Source organism: Cryptotermes secundus, unplaced genomic scaffold, assembly GCF_002891405.2.
Source record: "Cryptotermes secundus unplaced genomic scaffold, Csec_1.0 scaffold354, whole genome shotgun sequence".
Classification (NCBI taxonomy): domain Eukaryota; kingdom Metazoa; phylum Arthropoda; class Insecta; order Blattodea; family Kalotermitidae; genus Cryptotermes; species Cryptotermes secundus.
This window is the reverse complement of record NW_019737392.1, coordinates 627,537-644,979: the sequence shown is the minus strand read 5'-3', so window position 1 is coordinate 644,979 and position 17,443 is coordinate 627,537. Positions and strand designations below refer to the sequence as shown.

The following is a 17,443-nucleotide window of genomic DNA, read 5'->3' as shown; positions in this document are numbered from 1 at the left end:
AAATGATGTTACATACGAGGTTGATGCATTTGTGCATGTCGTACTAAGCAAGGTATAAAAACAGTTGCTTTATGAGGAATTAGTTCGTACCATTGAATATTTGACGCAATAGACAAGGTGTCGCAGAAACCGATGTTGCTATAACCAAGTTTTACTGTATATGCCATTATGGCATGTATTATGGAGAATTTAGATAGGAACTATAGAAATAGGTACATTTACATTCTATCTGACGGCCAAGCTGCATTTAAAGCGCTTGACAAACACCAGATAAATTCAAAATTGGTCTGGGATTGCCACCAAACCCTCATGGAACTGGCCAAACATAACAGGGTACAACTGATATGGGTGCCAGGGCATGAGGGTATTGCTGGAAATGAAACAGCAGACCAATTAGCTAAGATTGGAGCTGAACATCCATTCATAGGACCTGAACCAGCCTGTGGCATCTCTATAGGAGTTGCCAGACAGGCAATCAGGGACTGGACAAACATGAAACACAAGAAATAATGGGGATCCTTAACTGGATTCAGGCAAGCAAAGGGACTCATATGAGGACCTTCTACTAAAAGAGCAAAGGAACTGTGAAGTTAAACAGGAACCAGCTACAATGGGTGGTAGGACTACTTACAGGACACTGTCACCTCAAAGGACACCTGTTCAAACTGGGATTAAGTGATAGTCCCACTTGTGAGAGGTGTCAAGTAGAAAACAAAACAGCCACACATATCCTGTGTGAATGTGAGGCCTTAGCTTATTTAAGACTATGTCACTTGGGTCAACACTTTATGGAACCAAGTGACTATTTCGACGCCCCCATGTACAAAATCCTGCGCAAGCGCAGGATTGCTGAGGGGATAATCAAAAGGGGAAGCACAATAGACCACTGTAGGTTGTGGAGCGAGGGCCAAGAAGGCCTACCCCTCATACATTCATTCATTCAACTTATCAGTCTTGTATTTTAAACTTCTAATATTCTGAAGAAAAACTCTTAAGTATTAGTATTAGTAGATGTCTGATGTATAAAATGACGATTATTATTGCTAATATAATTATATGATTTATGCTCATCAACCAGTTTATGCTTAGCAGTACTATCTATTGCTGGGATCAACATTTTTAATAACCTGCCATCTGATCTCAAAGGTCTTATGAATGAAAGGGCATGATTTAAAATAGCACTGAAACGATACTTAAATACACATTCATTCTACTCTGTTGATGAATACCTACTGTCTAGAAAACAACTTATATATCTTTAAATAGCCTTGTGTGTAGTCACTGTGTATTCTTGGTTTCTCTTGTGTGAGAACTCCATTGGGTCTGTAAATATGTTTTGTATTTATATGACATATTTCACATCGTACAGTCACTTTGACTAACTCTGGATCCATGGAAAGCAATGCAATAATTAATAATTACATACTAAATGCACTTGATATAACAAAATATAGTCACCACATGAAAAGCAAGACCTAAAGGTGTGATAATGGTACATGAATACAATGACTGGTTCTCTGAACACTATCCACCATCCTAAACATTTATTTAAAATCACTTTCAGATATAGGGACTGCCTCTATTGACTGGATCCAACACAGCAGGCTTTAACATGAATGTGGGGACAAGATCCAATTTTTTAAATGTCAGTCCAAACAAAAAACTAGGATACTCAATAGCCAAAAAAATTAACCACTGTATTGAACTGAAAAAGTTACAGCAATTCACAACAGCCCTTTCAATGCTGCAGTTTTTAGATCTCCAATTGCGAGCAGCTACTTTAAACTGTCAATCTGCAAAACAGATTACGAGTCACCTCATAAAACTGGTTGCAATTCTTAATTTGCAGTTATATGAAAAATACATTCCTATTATTATTTCTGTATGACTGTTTTTTAGTTTCAGGCTAACTACTAGCCACCAGTTTCAAAGAATAGCGCAAACAGTCAATAATCAAACATAGGACCAACCTCAATTAATGGTGCGTGGAATCACCAACAATTGTATTTACTATAGCACTGTCACACAAATCTTTACTTTATACCACACTGCTTTATTCTATGGGTTTTTAATGATGCTCTTCCAACTAATTAGGTTAGGTAGTACCATGTGGTAGAATGACTGACCTGGAACGGTTACAAAAAATCTTGCAAGGGCTAACCACACAATCATCGGGGCCTGTATATTATTAGCGTATGGCAACGTTTCAGGGAAAACGGTTGTTTCCATCCTAAATGTAGGAAAATATTTACTTCTATAAAATGTCTCAAATGACCGATTAAATACGGTCAAGTCAGTCGCAAACCATTGACCAAATTTGGCGGCAATCTATTTATGTAAAATTTACATTACTCAGACTTGCTTGAAGTAGCATACTGTTCTATACTTACTAATGTCTGTCTTTCTTTGATATTATTACTGCGGAGTAATTCGTATTCAGATACATCAGACATTACTTACACAAAATCAATTTTATACGTCATCTACCATACCTATAATACCTAATCGCGCCAAAATATCATTCTCAGAGGTATGAGAACAACAGCCATTCCACAGGTGATATGATATCAGGAAGACCAACATGTACCATAGTTACTTCCCTAGAGGAATTTGAAATCTCCCTAATGTGTTACCAACATATAAACTTTATGGATTACATCTTGTGCATTCCATTGTTATGTGATTTGAATTGTCAACACAACGAAAAGAAGGATATCTTGAAGGTGGAAACGAAATAGATGTTGTGATGTCTCTTACTTGTTTATTGTAAGCAGGTGTACGCTACATGTTTCGACCTTAACTTAAGTCATCATCAGGCAAATTCCATAAAATATAAACTAAGTTACTTGAATTCAATTGCCCTAAAATGGACCAATGTTATGTATTTTTTGTAATTGTGATTATTAGCGAATACGCCTTACACAATATATGGGCAAGTTAAAACGAAGTAAGCTTGTTGTTAGAGGTTAAAACATATTAGGATTTTATTAATATAATGTCCTAAAACAGACATAAAAAAGTAAAAAGTCAGGTTACCCTCATCGTGTCAAATCTCTATATGGAGTAATTCCTAATCTAAATCATCATCAAGCATGTTACAATTAGATGTAGGTTTTTGGTGTTGTCTTGGGGTCGCGAATATTATAGGACCATGCGCGAATGCTCTACGTGGGAGTCTTCTTACGTTTCTTACCACCTTGCGATCCTTGCGATATTCGTAGCGGTTGCACCTAGATATGCATAGAGTGCAGGGCATTCGCTAATAGTGTATAAATTTCTTTATTCCGTGTCGGAAATTACCGGGGATTGAGAGCACTCTAATACACTTCGATGTTCCGTGGGCTAATTTGTTGCATTCTAATTACCCCGATGACCCTGATCACGCTTATGACGCTTATGACCACTGTGCCGTGCCGTGCCACAGCTTAAGCGGTTAGTCGCTGGCTTCCCACCGAGGCGGTCTGGTCCAGTGGGATTTGTGATGGACAAAGTGGCACTGGGGCAGGTTTCCTCCGAGTACTTCGGTTTCCCCTGCCAATCTTCATTCCATCAAACTCTCCATAACCATAACCACCCAGGATATATATCATTCGAATCATAATTTTATTATCTTTGTATACTATTATATCATTGTGTTATATATTGTATTATTATTATTATTATTACTATTATTATTATTACTTATTGTATTGTAAAGTATTTGACTTGTCCTATATCATGTACAATGATCCATGGATATGATATGAAATAAATAAATAAATAAGTACGGGGGAGAGGCTATCGCGGTCCGCTGTTTCTCGCAGTTTCTCGGAATTCTCGGAAGTTGAGGTCGTTGAGCGGTCGTTGGGGTCGTTGGGTTGTTAGTGGTCGGTAACAGTCACGTGGTTTGATGGTGTCAGCTGTGTCAGATTCGGGTTTTAAAATTTACTTTGTGCTCTACTTTGTGCATTTATAGATTGGTTTCGTGAGAGAAATAACAAGATTCGGATTACTGACAAGATGATTAAAGTCAACATATGGAACTTTGGAAAGAAAGCCCAGCGTCATGTTAGTGTTACGTTTACGTTTTTATTATTATGGCAGGAAACAAGACAGTAAGGGCTATCCTTGTGTTAAATATATAATCTGCAGTAGTGTGACTTGAAGCTAGGGCACTTCATAACAATACGTTATTTTAGAAGAAGTAATGTTAATTGTTCCTTTTAGCCTTTGGTATACATAGTGGATATTGATAATGAAAAAATTGGGATTTGGGTCGATAAGCGCGTACTCTTATACACAACAGGACAGGACAATATGAGATTGTTTTAAGCACTCTGAAATCCAAGAGAGAGATTTGTTATAACTGAATTACAGATAAGGGGGATTGCTTTACACGTATGTTGCATGCAACCATCTCTGCCACATCTCCATGTTAATTGCCGTTCACATGCAATGTATCCCTCTGTCACACATTTGAAAGGCAATTTGTTACAGAGCTTTACTGCTCATTGAGGGTTAGTATCACTTGTAATGTATTTGTCACGTCATTTGTGACATGTTTTCTTCAATCATCTTGCTCCTAATGTATGGTATGCGGGATGTCAGTGTAGCCAATGTAGATGTATGGTTAGTATGTCACTGTGTGAGTACCATGCATGTTCTAAAATTGTTCCACAGTCTGAATATTAGGGTAGGTCATTGATGTTGATTTCAGATTTGAGGAATTTGCAATCTAGTATGAACTCATAAAACTAAAATTGCAGTGAGTGCTTTGTCATAAGGTTCAAATGCAAAATTGTAATATTTCTATGGCTGTAATTATTATGCAGAGAATGTGGTCACATAAAACAATGTACACTTTTTGCATTCAGTTTTTCATTCTGTCTAGAACAAGACTGAAGAACAGACAAAAGTATGAAAGACTCTGGCTTTGGAATTGATATGTGTGTGTAATTTTAAATAATGAGATCTGTATTAACGCTTTTAGGACTGTTACTGCATTCTTGCCGATTTTCCCTTTAAAACCACCATCTGAAGATTTTGCCCCAGCAAATATGAGGTTTATGTATATTTTTATATTTATTTTGTTGTTTGAACTGTTGTAGAATCTGAGCTCTTAGTGATTCGGTTATTTTCTATCTAGATGTCAGAAGGGCAGAAATATAGAAATTATGGTTCAGATGTGTCAAGATAATGGATTGTGTTGTTTACAGATTAGCAATTAATTTCAGATGTTCTAATCTGGTTAGAGTTAAGTATGATGATAGCAGCACAATCAGGATGCATCAGTGACAATATTTTAGTTTTTTGTAAAAGATCATTTGTGTAGAAAGTGCATAGGTTTGAAGAAGTACAGATTGTTCTAGTAACCAGTAATTGGGAGAAAAAGTGTATCTGAAAATGTTCCCTTGATGTTCCTTTCCTTTCTAGCCTTTAAATAATTCAGATGTATTTGTTAATTTCAACTTTTTGTGTATGAAAATCTGTTTTGCATGGAAGGTGTGTTGGAGGTATAGATAACATTGGTGCCTGACTGGTTGGTCTTTAAAAGTGTTCGTATTTTGAGTTCAGTATTGAATCACATATGAATCTAATATCATTTATGATCTAGTTTATATGTGCTTTGGTTTTGTCAGACCCTATTTAGTTCTCCAAAAATAATGTTACCACAAGCTCAGGAATAGATATGTAGAGGTCTAAAGACAGGACATTTTTTCTACCAATAAGAAGAACAAACTAATCACACTTATATACTGAATTTTTGTTGAAAAAGGAGTGTTTTATTAAGTGCCACTTTATTATTATTGATATTCTCTTAATTTGTTTCACTGCTGCCAGTTTGGTACATGGTATCAAATGAGTAAGGATGTAGCAACAAGGATGGCTCCAGACTTTATGGAAATGTCAATGGTAAATGCTAATTTAATTCCATTCATAGGGCTCTGCTACAGTGATATATTATAATTCTTGACAGTTTTCTTATTTTTAAAACTTTTCATTTTCAGAAAGCTATATCTTCATTTTTTACTTCATCGAAAAAGAGCTATGCAACAGAAGCAACATTTGAAACAAAGGTAAATTTACACCAGTATTAAATTCCTATACCTTTCATAGACAGTTCTTTACAGATTGAAGTATACTGTGAATAAATGTATTTATGGTTTCCTTTCCCATATAGTCAACCAGCCTGTTTTGAAATTTATGGAAAAGAGAGGAAAAACAAATTTATCAAAGTTTAATGCTTGCACTAATTAAAGCATCACAAACTGAATTATACAGGAACATCTGAATGATTCTATTTCAGCCTTTTCGCTTGCATCGACTGGAAATGGGACCGTCGAACACTGTTACAGTGACTCGTGATGATGCCTTGGCACTTTATGAACAGATGCATACCATTAGAAGGATGGAAACTGCAGCAGGCAATATGTACAAGGAAAAAATTATTCGTGGCTTCTGTCACCTATACTCTGGACAGGTGTGATTTACTTAATCCTTTAGGATTGCATGTTAGATAATGTAAAGGCACACAATTGACAGCAATATGTGTAGCCTATCCTGTAAGAAATTGTGTAAATTTATTGCACATGGCACCGTCACCTATCAGAAAGATTTTAAAATAAAAACATGGTATTTTTTTGCGCTTAAAAAATTAGTAAAAAATCACATTTCAAATACTCATACAGTTTAGTCCTGATTATCTGACCTTTGGTTATCTGACATTCTCTCATATCTGATGTGCCATTTACAGTTTTGTGCTTCGCGTGCGCGTAGACTAATTTGTTTATTCCTGCTGCTGCTTTGTGTGTCATTGCATCTCGTACCGCAATGAACATAGCTTCGTTTGTTGGTCTGCACTAGTGGTATGTGTTTATACCCATATATATTGTGATTGTGTTTTATTTTTCCAGTTTCATTTTCCCCTTAGTATCATTTTATTATTTGAGGAATATGGTAAGAGAAGAGAGAAAGAAAGTGGTGATTTCAGGTGAACAGAACTTGAAGCCTTAAAGGGACTAGACAAACATGACAACAAAGATAATGATGCTGGGACTGGACTGGGACTAGACAGAATGGAGAGAGTGCCACTGGCTTACATTGAACAAGGGGAGACAACTGCTACTGATGTCATGCCATTAAGATGCAGATGCAACCTTTTCGCAAGGAAGAGAAGCAAAGCTGGGAAACAAACTTCAGTCACTCCTATTTTTAAACAATAACTTTTGCCATTTGCCATAATGTATACTAAGTGTTGCATTTAACTAATTTAAAAGCCACTGTTCAGTTTATTAAATTGGAATATTTCTTTAAATAATAGGTCTGTGCTCTGTTATGCTAGTTGCACTGTAAAATAATTATTAATAAACATGATTTCATGAATGAGTGAATAAGGGGTAGGCCTAACCTACCCTTGCACTGTGACCTATTGTGCATACCTTTATTTCAATCCCTCAACAATTCTAAACTTCGAATGATGTATAGTATCTTACTTACAGGGGTGTCTTGGTAGGCATGTTGCTCCTTGAAGCAGTGGCCCAGAGTTAGTCACATAGGACATGTGTCTGGCTGATTCATCTTTTTCTAGTCACCTATCACAAATGGGACTCTTCACCGATTCAACTTAACCTGATTTCATACTTGTACTGGACTTCTATTAAATTTGAGATTTGTTTTGCCCACCCACCCATTTCCATATTATGCAAAATTTTTGTTGTTCCGACCACCTGTCAGTCCCATTTAGGTTGAATGATCAGGGCTGTGCTGTAATACGTATTTAATGATACCTTAGATAGATGGGGGGCACGCTTTAGCGTAGTTGGTTGAGGCACTATGCTACAAGCTGGAAGGTAGCGGGTTCAAGTCCTGATAAGGTCATTGGGTTTTTTTCAATTGACCTAATCCTTCCAGCCGCACTATGGCCCTGTGGTTGACTCAGCCTCTAACAGAAATGAGTAACAGGAATTAATTAAATAATTTTCCTGGGGAGTAAAGCGCGGCCGGTGTGTAAGGCTGACAACCTTACTGCCATCTTTGAGCTGATTGTCTAGATAATGTGGGACCCTCAACGTCTCACAGCCCTGTGGGCCTTCGCAGCCTGTTACAGGGATAGCTTTACTTTTTTACCTTAGATAGAGGATAATCCACACTTATGGCATTGTGATAATCCTACAACTCTTGGGTGGATTTATTATAGTCAAATGGGAAACCTATGACCCGGATTAGTAGATTTGATAATAAAATGTTCATTAAATTAAACCTAAACTGTTTTCCAGTCTTGCTTGAAATGCCACCATAAAATGAACACACTTCATTGCATGACTATATGTTATTCTTACTTTACACTTTAATACACTCAACAGACTTGTCCTGTGAACTGGAGATGGTGTTTAAGAGATTGAAATAGGAAATCCATAGTTATTAACAGAAAATAAATGTGCTGTTTCTAGTCTTAAAGAGAGATTAAGTTAACACAGACACAGTTCAATCATCTGCCCATTTTTAAATAAAAATATGTAGTATGACATTTTAAAGTTACAGATGTCTTAACAGAGTAATTCAGTAAGTGAATGCTTTGAAGTTTGAATTCATTAACAACACAGAGGCTGTGCAGCCAAAGGTGGCCTTTCTTTGCACAAGGTGTGCAGATTTTCAGCTTGGAGAGCCATGTTCAGAAATATTTCCAGGAGGCTGACATTCATAATAATGGTTGATAGACACTAGTTGGAATAGCAGAATGTCACTGTGTTAACTGCTTTCTGATAGAAGCCATTTACAGTAGGAGAGCATCAATGTATTTATTGCTTATTAACTGAAGCCATTTACAGTAACATAATGCTGATGTACATATATAGTACATGCTTATAATGAGATCTTTACAAGGGAATACATGTTAATTTAATATGATACATGTTATGAAGTCAGATATTACTGAAAACTGCATGGAAGAAAGACATGTATATACTCTGTTCCAGAATTGTAACACCATCGAACCTGACCATTTGTCACTTTCACACATTTTTCATTTTGTGGCAGGTCATTTGCTTATTGTTTATTTTGGTGTCGCCCTTCAATCAGTTCTTTTCTTTGGGCAGTAGTGGAACATCAGGAAGGTCCCCTCATTGCTTGGGAACACAGCATGAAGAATCCCATCAGAATGACAGGGATTGTATAACAGCTGTCATTTTTACATCTTTGAAAACTATTTCTGCAAGGTAATGTTTGATGGCACCTTGTCATCAGTTCTCTCCGTTTTCAGAAGGAAAAAAAGGAGTGTCTTATGTGTTGACATTTCCACCTTTTCAAATACTGTGCCCATACGCTTCTCAAAAAGAACAGAAGGAAGCAATTATACTGAATTTGTATTTAGTGAAGGATGTAATATAATATTACCCCAATCCTTCAGGCATGCTCTGTAAAAGTAGAGGAATGTGTTAGTGAATTTTATGTTTGTTTGCATTTAATATGATGCCCATATGAACCAATATGGTATGGTGCTTAGCTTACATATCCTAGCACTGCATGACATAGTAACCACATAATCTTAGGTTTATATCCAATTTATTCAGGTTTAAAATGATTGCCGGTCCTGACTGAAAGTTTTCATAGCCTTCGTAACTCCATCTAGGTGAAAGCCCAGCTAATATATTGAAATAGGCAAGTGTCCACTTCCTTCCAAATTTATAAGTTTTAATCATCCTACCATTTCATTGAACACCAATAACCTGTGCAGTTGATGTGTAGTGTTGCAGACCAGTGTGTAGTGATGTGAGATTTGCGATTCTTATGGCAGTAACTGTGAAGAATACCATTTTTTGGAATGTTACACTGTGCACTCTGCGAAGAGACTACTGACATTTTAGAGGAACATGCTGCATCCATCTTCAGGGCAGAAGATGAAAGGGGCACATTCTTCCAAAACATCAGTCAGCTTCTACCAGACTACAGAGTGTCACATTCCAGAAGTCATTATTCTTCAACCCATAAATTGATCCTTGTCAATGCTAGTAATTGGTACCAAATCACTATATTACTTCATTCATGTGAGAATGCAGCATCCTTAGTGTTCATTCACACTATACATAATATGATCGATGGGGAATAGACCATCAGTACTGAAAATATTCTCAAATGTAAAATGTATTTTAATGAGTATGTTGTTGTCATATTTTGCAGGTACAGACTGCCACCAATACACATTTGTCATTAAAATACATTAAAATGTACATTTGAGAGTATTTTATCAGTCTGCTGATGGTCTGTTCTGTGTTTGTGACATTATGTATAATGTGAATTGACCCTTATATTCTTTTCATTACAGGAAGCTTGTGCTGTTGGTATAAAGGCTGCTCTTCGACCTCAGGATTCTGTAATCACTGCCTATCGAGCTCATGGTTGGACGTATGTGATGGGTGTCCCACAGTTGGGAGTATTGAGTGAATTAACAGGACGTCAGTCTGGTTGTGCTCGTGGTAAAGGAGGTTCCATGCATATGTATGGAAAAAACTTCTATGGAGGAAATGGTATTGTAGGAGCTCAAGTAAGTATGGATATCACTAACAGTTGAACACTTTACAGTCTGACACCTGCAGAGTATGTGTAAATTTGTCTGTTTTTATGTATTTGCCTAGTGTATTCGGACATGCCATACTTGCATGAAGCTGCTTTCCCATATAACTATCTAAAAAAGTGTAGCACAATTCAACATAACTGTTGCTGAAGTGGTAGATGGAGAAATCAGTTGTGATGTTGAGGACTTAACTGAACTGACTAAGAGTACAGGGTTTATTTTTCTGTAAGTAGTTATGACTTTGGGTTCTACTGGCTGATATTCCCCATTTAAGACAGGTGATTAGTTACCCCATCATAAAGTGGCCTCCGTAGTCTAGGGGTAACGTTCCCGCCTTGCGACTCAAGGTACGCGGGTTCAAACCAGGCGGAGGTCGTGGAATTTTTAAGGGCGGAAAAATTCAGGGAACAAGTCCTCCGGGAGGGACTTTAAGCCATGGGTCCCGTGTCGTAGCTTTACGGCACGTAAAAGAACCTCATGTCTCAAGGGGACCTCTGAGCCAAATTCAGGACATTTCCCGCCCAGCAGTAGTCTCTAACGCCTCAGGTAGATGGGGGAAGCATCGAGATACGGCTGAGCCAGTAGAGGCCAAACTCGCTGGCCGAGTCAGGACTGATGGCATGCACCAGTACCGGTAGGGTATAGAGACTGGTAGAATATCACAGGGGGACGCACAATGGACCAATATCTGGTCTAAGTGCATGGGGAAACCCACCCTCTCCAATAACAACAACAACAACAACAACAACAACCTCATCATAATTGGTGAAATGAAATGGAAAGCAGTTTGAGTGTTATGGCTTCATAATAAAGTACTGACTTGGCATTTCAATATGACAGAATAATTTAAACAAAATCATAGAACTTCGTGCAATAAATGGTATTTTACATTTTTATGTAGTGAAGTTAATAGTGGGCCTGGTTAGTACTTGGATGGGTGACTGCTTGGGGACGCCACATGCTGTTGTGTTGTTGGCATTCATTTTATGAGCCCACCCAGCCTTTTATCCAGTGGATACTGTGGGCTCTTTCCCTGCAGGTAAAGCAGTCAGGGAATGAAGCTGATCACTCACCTCCATCTAATGCCAGGGTCGGTGGAGCTATACCTCCAGTCCCCCATTTGCCTTCATGGAATAGGGCTTAATTTTAAAGCCCTCTATACCTTACATTTATGGGGAGCCTAATTTGAACTGAGCCAAGAGCTAGCTGTTTTGACTGATTTTTCTGACTGTGGGCAAATTGTGTAGTAGTGCTATAAAAAATTTATGACAGTTACCTCTCTGATTTCTTCTAACACTGTAACCCATTTCAGAATCAGGGGGGCAGTACTTCATATTCAGGAAAGTACTACCTCTAAGTCAGTTGTAATTCTGACAGCCTGTGACAAACTGTGACCTGATATCTGGATGCACACAATGAGAGAAAGCTAACTGGCCAATGAAAAGTTGGTGTGTTTTAATAACCCTGAAATTAAGGAACATCTGTGGTATGTGTTGCTGTACCTCCCTCTCCCCAAATGCTTAAGAACGTTCTGCCTGAAAACATGGCGTCATCCATTCATAATATGAATACACAGAAGGGAATAAAAGTACCTTACACACCTGTGAAGATTCTGCTTCAAACTGAAGTATTATGGAATTCTTAAAACTCAAAGAATTGCTGAAAATGGTAAAATAAAGCTTCATGCCTGAAACTACTACTACGTTAAACAATCCAGCCTGTCACCAGTGGATTGAAATGTATCCATGGGTTTCCTGTTTACATTTTATATTTTCAACTTGCAAAGCATTTCAGTTTCAGTATGGTCTGTTTAATAATGCTGAACTAGGAAGGTGTATTCTTCAAATACTGGACTTTGTTTTATGACTTCATTTCAGGTTCCTTTAGGTGTAGGAATTGCACTGGCTTCAAAGTACAGTGGCTCAGATGGAGTCTGCATAGCTCTCTATGGAGATGGGGCTGCAAACCAAGGCCAGGTGTATGAAGTATATAACATGGCCAAATTGTGGGATGTCCCATGCATATTTGTGTGTGAGAACAATGGTTATGGAATGGGAACCAGTGTCGAGAGGGCTTCTGCAAGTACAGCATATTACACCCGAGGCGATTATGTACCAGGGATATGGGTATTGTTTTTATTTAAGTATCATATATGCTAGCATAAATCTTGTTTTTCTCATGGCATAAAAAGAATGTGAATGAAAAATTATGGTATGGAACATGTATATCAGGGACCTGATGTTTTAGATTAGTAATGTTAAAAACTGTTGAAATTTTACTAATAGTCATCAATATCATTCTAAAATTGTGCCTTGGGTATAAGATATATTATTCTAAATGGTTCTGACGGTGTATAATACTCAGATTTGCTGTGTTTTTGGACTTTGTCCATTGTCCAGTATTCTAGAAACTAGAAAACACGTTTCAGAAACTGGATCTGTTTCTGTCCTCAGGGACTCAACAGTCTCCCCCCCCCACCCGAAGACGGAAACAGGTCCAGTTTCCGAAACATTGTGTTTTCTATTTTCTAGAATACCAGACACTGGACAAAGACCAAAAACCCAGTAATTCTAAGAAATATTATGATAGTTACTTTTGCTTGTTTAAATTTTAAACCTCACATGAATTCCTTTGGGAATAATTTTACGTCTTTCTGATTATTGACTTCTGTACCAGAGAAGTCTTTTTTTTTTTAATTTTCTGCTTAATTAATATTTGTAAATAATTTATTATAAAAGTGTCAGAAACTTTAAAACTTATACTCTCTTATACTGTTTACCTTGTATATCACATTGGGTTATATATTTATAACAGGATAATGACTGTTTCTGCATTGCAGGTTGATGGTATGGATGTACTAGCCGTAAGAGAAGCTGCTAGATACTCTGTTGATTACTGTACAAGTGGTAAAGGTCCTATTCTCCTGGAAATGGCCACATATCGCTATAGCGGACATTCTATGTCAGACCCTGGTACAAGTTACAGGACAAGAGAAGAGATTCAGGAAGTTCGACAGACAAGAGATCCTGTCACATCTTTTAAAGAGAAAATTATAGCAGCTGAATTAGCTACTGCTGAAGAAATGAAGGTACATGGCATAGAAGTTTCAGTCCAGAACTTGCTTTAAAATAAAACAAGAATATTAAGAGGGATTCAAAATGAATATGTCAAATCATTATGTATTCTGATGATGTATATTTATTAAATGGAAACATAACTACCATAGAAAGTCATTATATACTGCAATTACTCTAAGTAGCATTTCTCAGTGTGTCATTATGTTGTTTTCATGCCTTTTGCATGGAAGTGAAATGCAAAAGTCAACCTTTACTGTATTCCGGTTCAAATCAACATGTGAACAATCAAAGTGAATGGCATAATATAAAGGAAAGGAAAAATTAAGAGGGAAAGGAATGATAATAGTATGGACAAATAAGACAGACTGGAAATTAATACAGTAGAAGGGAGGGAATGAGATAGAGATATAAAAGTCAACAAATTAAACTTCCTATGAAATTTTCAGAAGGCATACACTAGTAATGTAGAAATCTTTACAGGGTAGCCAAGAAAGTAGTCTAGAAATAAATGTATAAAAAAATAAAGCTTTGAGAACTGTATCATATATTTAGAATATACGGCAGATTTATGATACAGTTCCTCGGTGTTTGCAAACCAAATGGCAACCAGCTGTAGATTACATTCATTTCAGAACATCTAGTATTTCCATTAACAGTTAGATTGACAGATNGAGAAGAAGATAGATAAGTGTATGCACTGCAAGACGGAATAAACAAGTTATGAACCTAAATATTTCAAATATGATTTTTCTCAAATTGTTTTCAGGCTTCTGCCACAGTTTATTCTTTTATTCTACTTATCATTTCATGGTAAAGGTCCAGACTGTAATACCAATTGCACGATAGATACCATCTTCTGATCATGTTCTTAACTACAACCAATGATAAAATGCTTAACACACAAACATGGTCAATTTATAAACCATATCCTACCAGTATTATAAGTATTAATTCCTATGAAGAATCTCTTATGCATTAATGCAGTTCTTTTGACTGAATTTTATCTGAAACTTCAATATTCCTATACCATAGAGATTTGGTTCATAGTTGTCTTATTCTTTCTTTCAGAATTTAGAAAATAAAATTCGTGCTGCAGTGGATGAGAATGTAAAGAAGGCAAAGAGTGACAAGGAGATTGGACTAGAAGAATTAGTAACTGATATTTATGCTGATAGCAAGGAAGAATATATCCGAGGAATAACACCATGGGATCGGTTGGAACACAAGACCCTTGGAATGGCTGTGAATGTATAAAATTTATTAAATAGAGTAAGGTTAGATACTTGTTTCTATACTACAGTTTTGAGGGCAACTCAGTGTACATACCATTTTTACTGGAATATGTGGTAGTGATTTCAAAGTATGGCAGTTTCCAGAACAATTTCATAACATGTCTTTGTATTGTTATATTTATTAATCTGACGTTAAATTTTTTGTTCCCATAAATGAGACCAATTACTGGCTAATAATGTTAATATTGTATTATAACAGAAGTTTTATTTCAGTTGAATTTAATAGTAAAACAATTTTTCATATACTGATAAAACCAGACTTGCACAAGTAATAGTAATTTCAGCTTCCTTTTTAGTATCCCTAACAGTCCAAGTAAATTTTCCTTAAACGTAAAAATTCCCTGACCAGTAAAAATATGAAGGCAACATAAAATATGGAATGTTATATTTTAATTGTTTTGTTTAAACTTCTACAAATTCTGGTGTATACTTGTGTCAGAAATGAAGACTTATAATACAGACAGACCTGAATGTTCAGCAGTGTGGGATTCAGTTCCATAGATTTTACTGTGTGACAAGTAATAAATACACTGAAATGGGTAGTAATGATTATTACTGTCAGCTGTGTGAAACAGATATCCGTTTTTTATTAATTAAAAATTGCCACTGCCTGTTTTACTTTAGACAAGAGGCGACATAATTCCGATCCACGTATTTTTGTAATCCATCAGAAACAAGGAAACTACTTCATGTATTATTTTGTCATTACAAATGCGCAAAAGATTGATCAGTATTGAAATGGCATTTTTGAATCCTTACTGTTATACGTATGTCCATAATGAATGTTTCTGTACTATCACACAACACATGATATTTTGGCCATTATATAATAAGTGATTGCATTTAATATTTATTTATGGTTTCTTTAATGATGCTGTCAGCATCTTAGGATATACAGTGTAGAATGGTAGGAAGAGTAGTGAGTTGGAAAAGATGCAGAAAGAACCTGCTTTGACCTAATTTGAAGTGTTACTTCTTGAGCCAGGCCGCTCAATTCCATTTCCTATTCACCACACTTCAAACAGTAAATTCTGTGATATGATACTGTTAGAAAGTGTCATAATTGGATACTCAGCAGTAACATTTTATTTAAGAATGAACTGAGCCAAATCTTTCACACAAACTTTAATAGAAATTGAAGCACCCATCTCTCTCATTATTCACTTCCTACTATAGGACACAATCAATACTGCAGTCACACAAAGCCAGTGCATTTTGTACTTTATTTAACAAGCCATCAGTAACAGAAAAATTAATAATGAAATGGAAAGGAAGTGGTCAAGGCCTAATTTAAACTCTTCTCCTAGCATTTACCTCGAGGGGCTGAGGAAAATCACAAAAAAAAAAAAAAACCCACCATGATGATGATGATGATGATGATGATGGAGTCCTGATCAAGATTTAAATGAGGCACTTCCCAAATACAGGTCAAATGTTACCACTTGAAAGACTCACTCAGTTAACACCACCGAATTTAAAAGTTTGTTTTTTTAGTGCTGGTGGGATGGGACTAAGTCCCTTGTACTGCGGCCACTTCTGGCCTATTGTACCAGCCCTAGATGATAGGTGAGGGTGATTGTGGAGCAATTGGTGGAATGAAGATTGGCAGTTGAAATGCAAGTACTCAGAGAAAACCTGCCCCACCGCCACTTTGTCCACCATAAATCCCACTTGACCAGACCCGGGATTGAACCCGGGCCGCCGCAGTGGGAAGCCAGCGACTAACCGCTTGAGCTATGGCGCAGCCAATTTAAAGTTACTTACCATCACTAGTGACATTCTGAAATTTGTTGTCACAAACACTTTCTTAATCTGTTTTAGGCATGTTTTATATAACAACACATGAGCTTTTGTACATCAATCCAACCAAATGCATGTAATGCTATTCTAAAATAGGATTTTACAAAAGTCCTCACTAAAATCTGTTAATCAGCTTTTGGATAAATCTGAGAACAAAAACTATCACTTTACATGAAGGCGTTAATACACGTTTACATGTATTTTGATAAATATTTAGTAAAACGATTTGAGGCAAAGTTGCATCCTTTAATAATGTACATTATGTACACCATCCTCATAACATAATTTTCAAATTGTGACTGTCAAAAGATAAAATGACTGACATATGTTTGTAACATATTGTGCATTTTGCTGCCTGTAATGAGCTATGGTGTATCAAGGTGAAATGAATGGATGTATGAATGCAGATAAAGCAAGACAGATCATTACAAACACCAATGTTCAGACAATAACAACAGAATATATAATTTATGAACAAACAACTAAAATGTACAACTGTCTGCTTAGTCTTTTTCCTTTAACAGTATATTCTAAAGCACACACGTTTAAATCCTAACACAACACATGAATTAATGATGAATAAACAATATATAAATTATGTAAAAATAAGGCACTGGCATAAATTAATTGTTGCTTCATTTAAGAACAGTCGGTGCCTCCCTCCAAGGATAACATTGTATTTGCACCTCGATTTAGAGGCCACTCTGACAGCCCATAAGTACTCA

General features: G+C 36.5%; 1 protein-coding gene across 3 annotated transcripts; it reads left to right on the top strand.

Annotated features, from left to right (window-relative positions):
• Positions 1 to 3,795: 3,795 nt before the first annotated feature.
• LOC111870298 (pyruvate dehydrogenase E1 component subunit alpha type II, mitochondrial) lies at positions 3,796 to 16,270 on the top strand. 3 transcript variants are annotated; one of them, XM_023862460.2, is made up of 8 exons: positions 3,796 to 4,047; positions 5,821 to 5,892; positions 5,988 to 6,056; positions 6,287 to 6,460; positions 10,301 to 10,519; positions 12,427 to 12,675; positions 13,389 to 13,637; positions 14,695 to 16,270. In XM_023862460.2, exons 1-8 carry the CDS (start codon positions 4,000 to 4,002, stop codon positions 14,878 to 14,880), a joined length of 1,266 nt encoding a protein of 421 aa, XP_023718228.1. In that variant the 5' UTR covers positions 3,796 to 3,999; the 3' UTR covers positions 14,881 to 16,270. The 3 variants fall into 3 exon arrangements, with proteins under 3 accessions (XP_023718228.1, XP_023718231.1, XP_023718229.1); XM_023862461.1 differs by lacking the exon at positions 3,796 to 4,047 and adding an exon at positions 4,062 to 4,094; XM_023862463.2 differs by lacking the exon at positions 5,821 to 5,892 and having other exon boundaries at positions 3,798 to 4,047.
• Positions 16,271 to 17,443: the final 1,173 nt, after the last annotated feature.

Excerpts from the sequence above, each read along its gene's own strand:
- LOC111870298 (XM_023862460.2), top strand. The coding sequence starts at position 4,000 with ATGATTAAAGTCAACATATGGAACTTTGGAAAGAAAGCCCAGCGTCAT. Across the intron at positions 12,676-13,388 it reads ATTATGTACCAGGGATATGG|GTTGATGGTATGGATGTACT; the intron begins GTATTGTTTTTA and ends TCTGCATTGCAG. Across the intron at positions 13,638-14,694 it reads CTACTGCTGAAGAAATGAAG|AATTTAGAAAATAAAATTCG; the intron begins GTACATGGCATA and ends TCTTTCTTTCAG.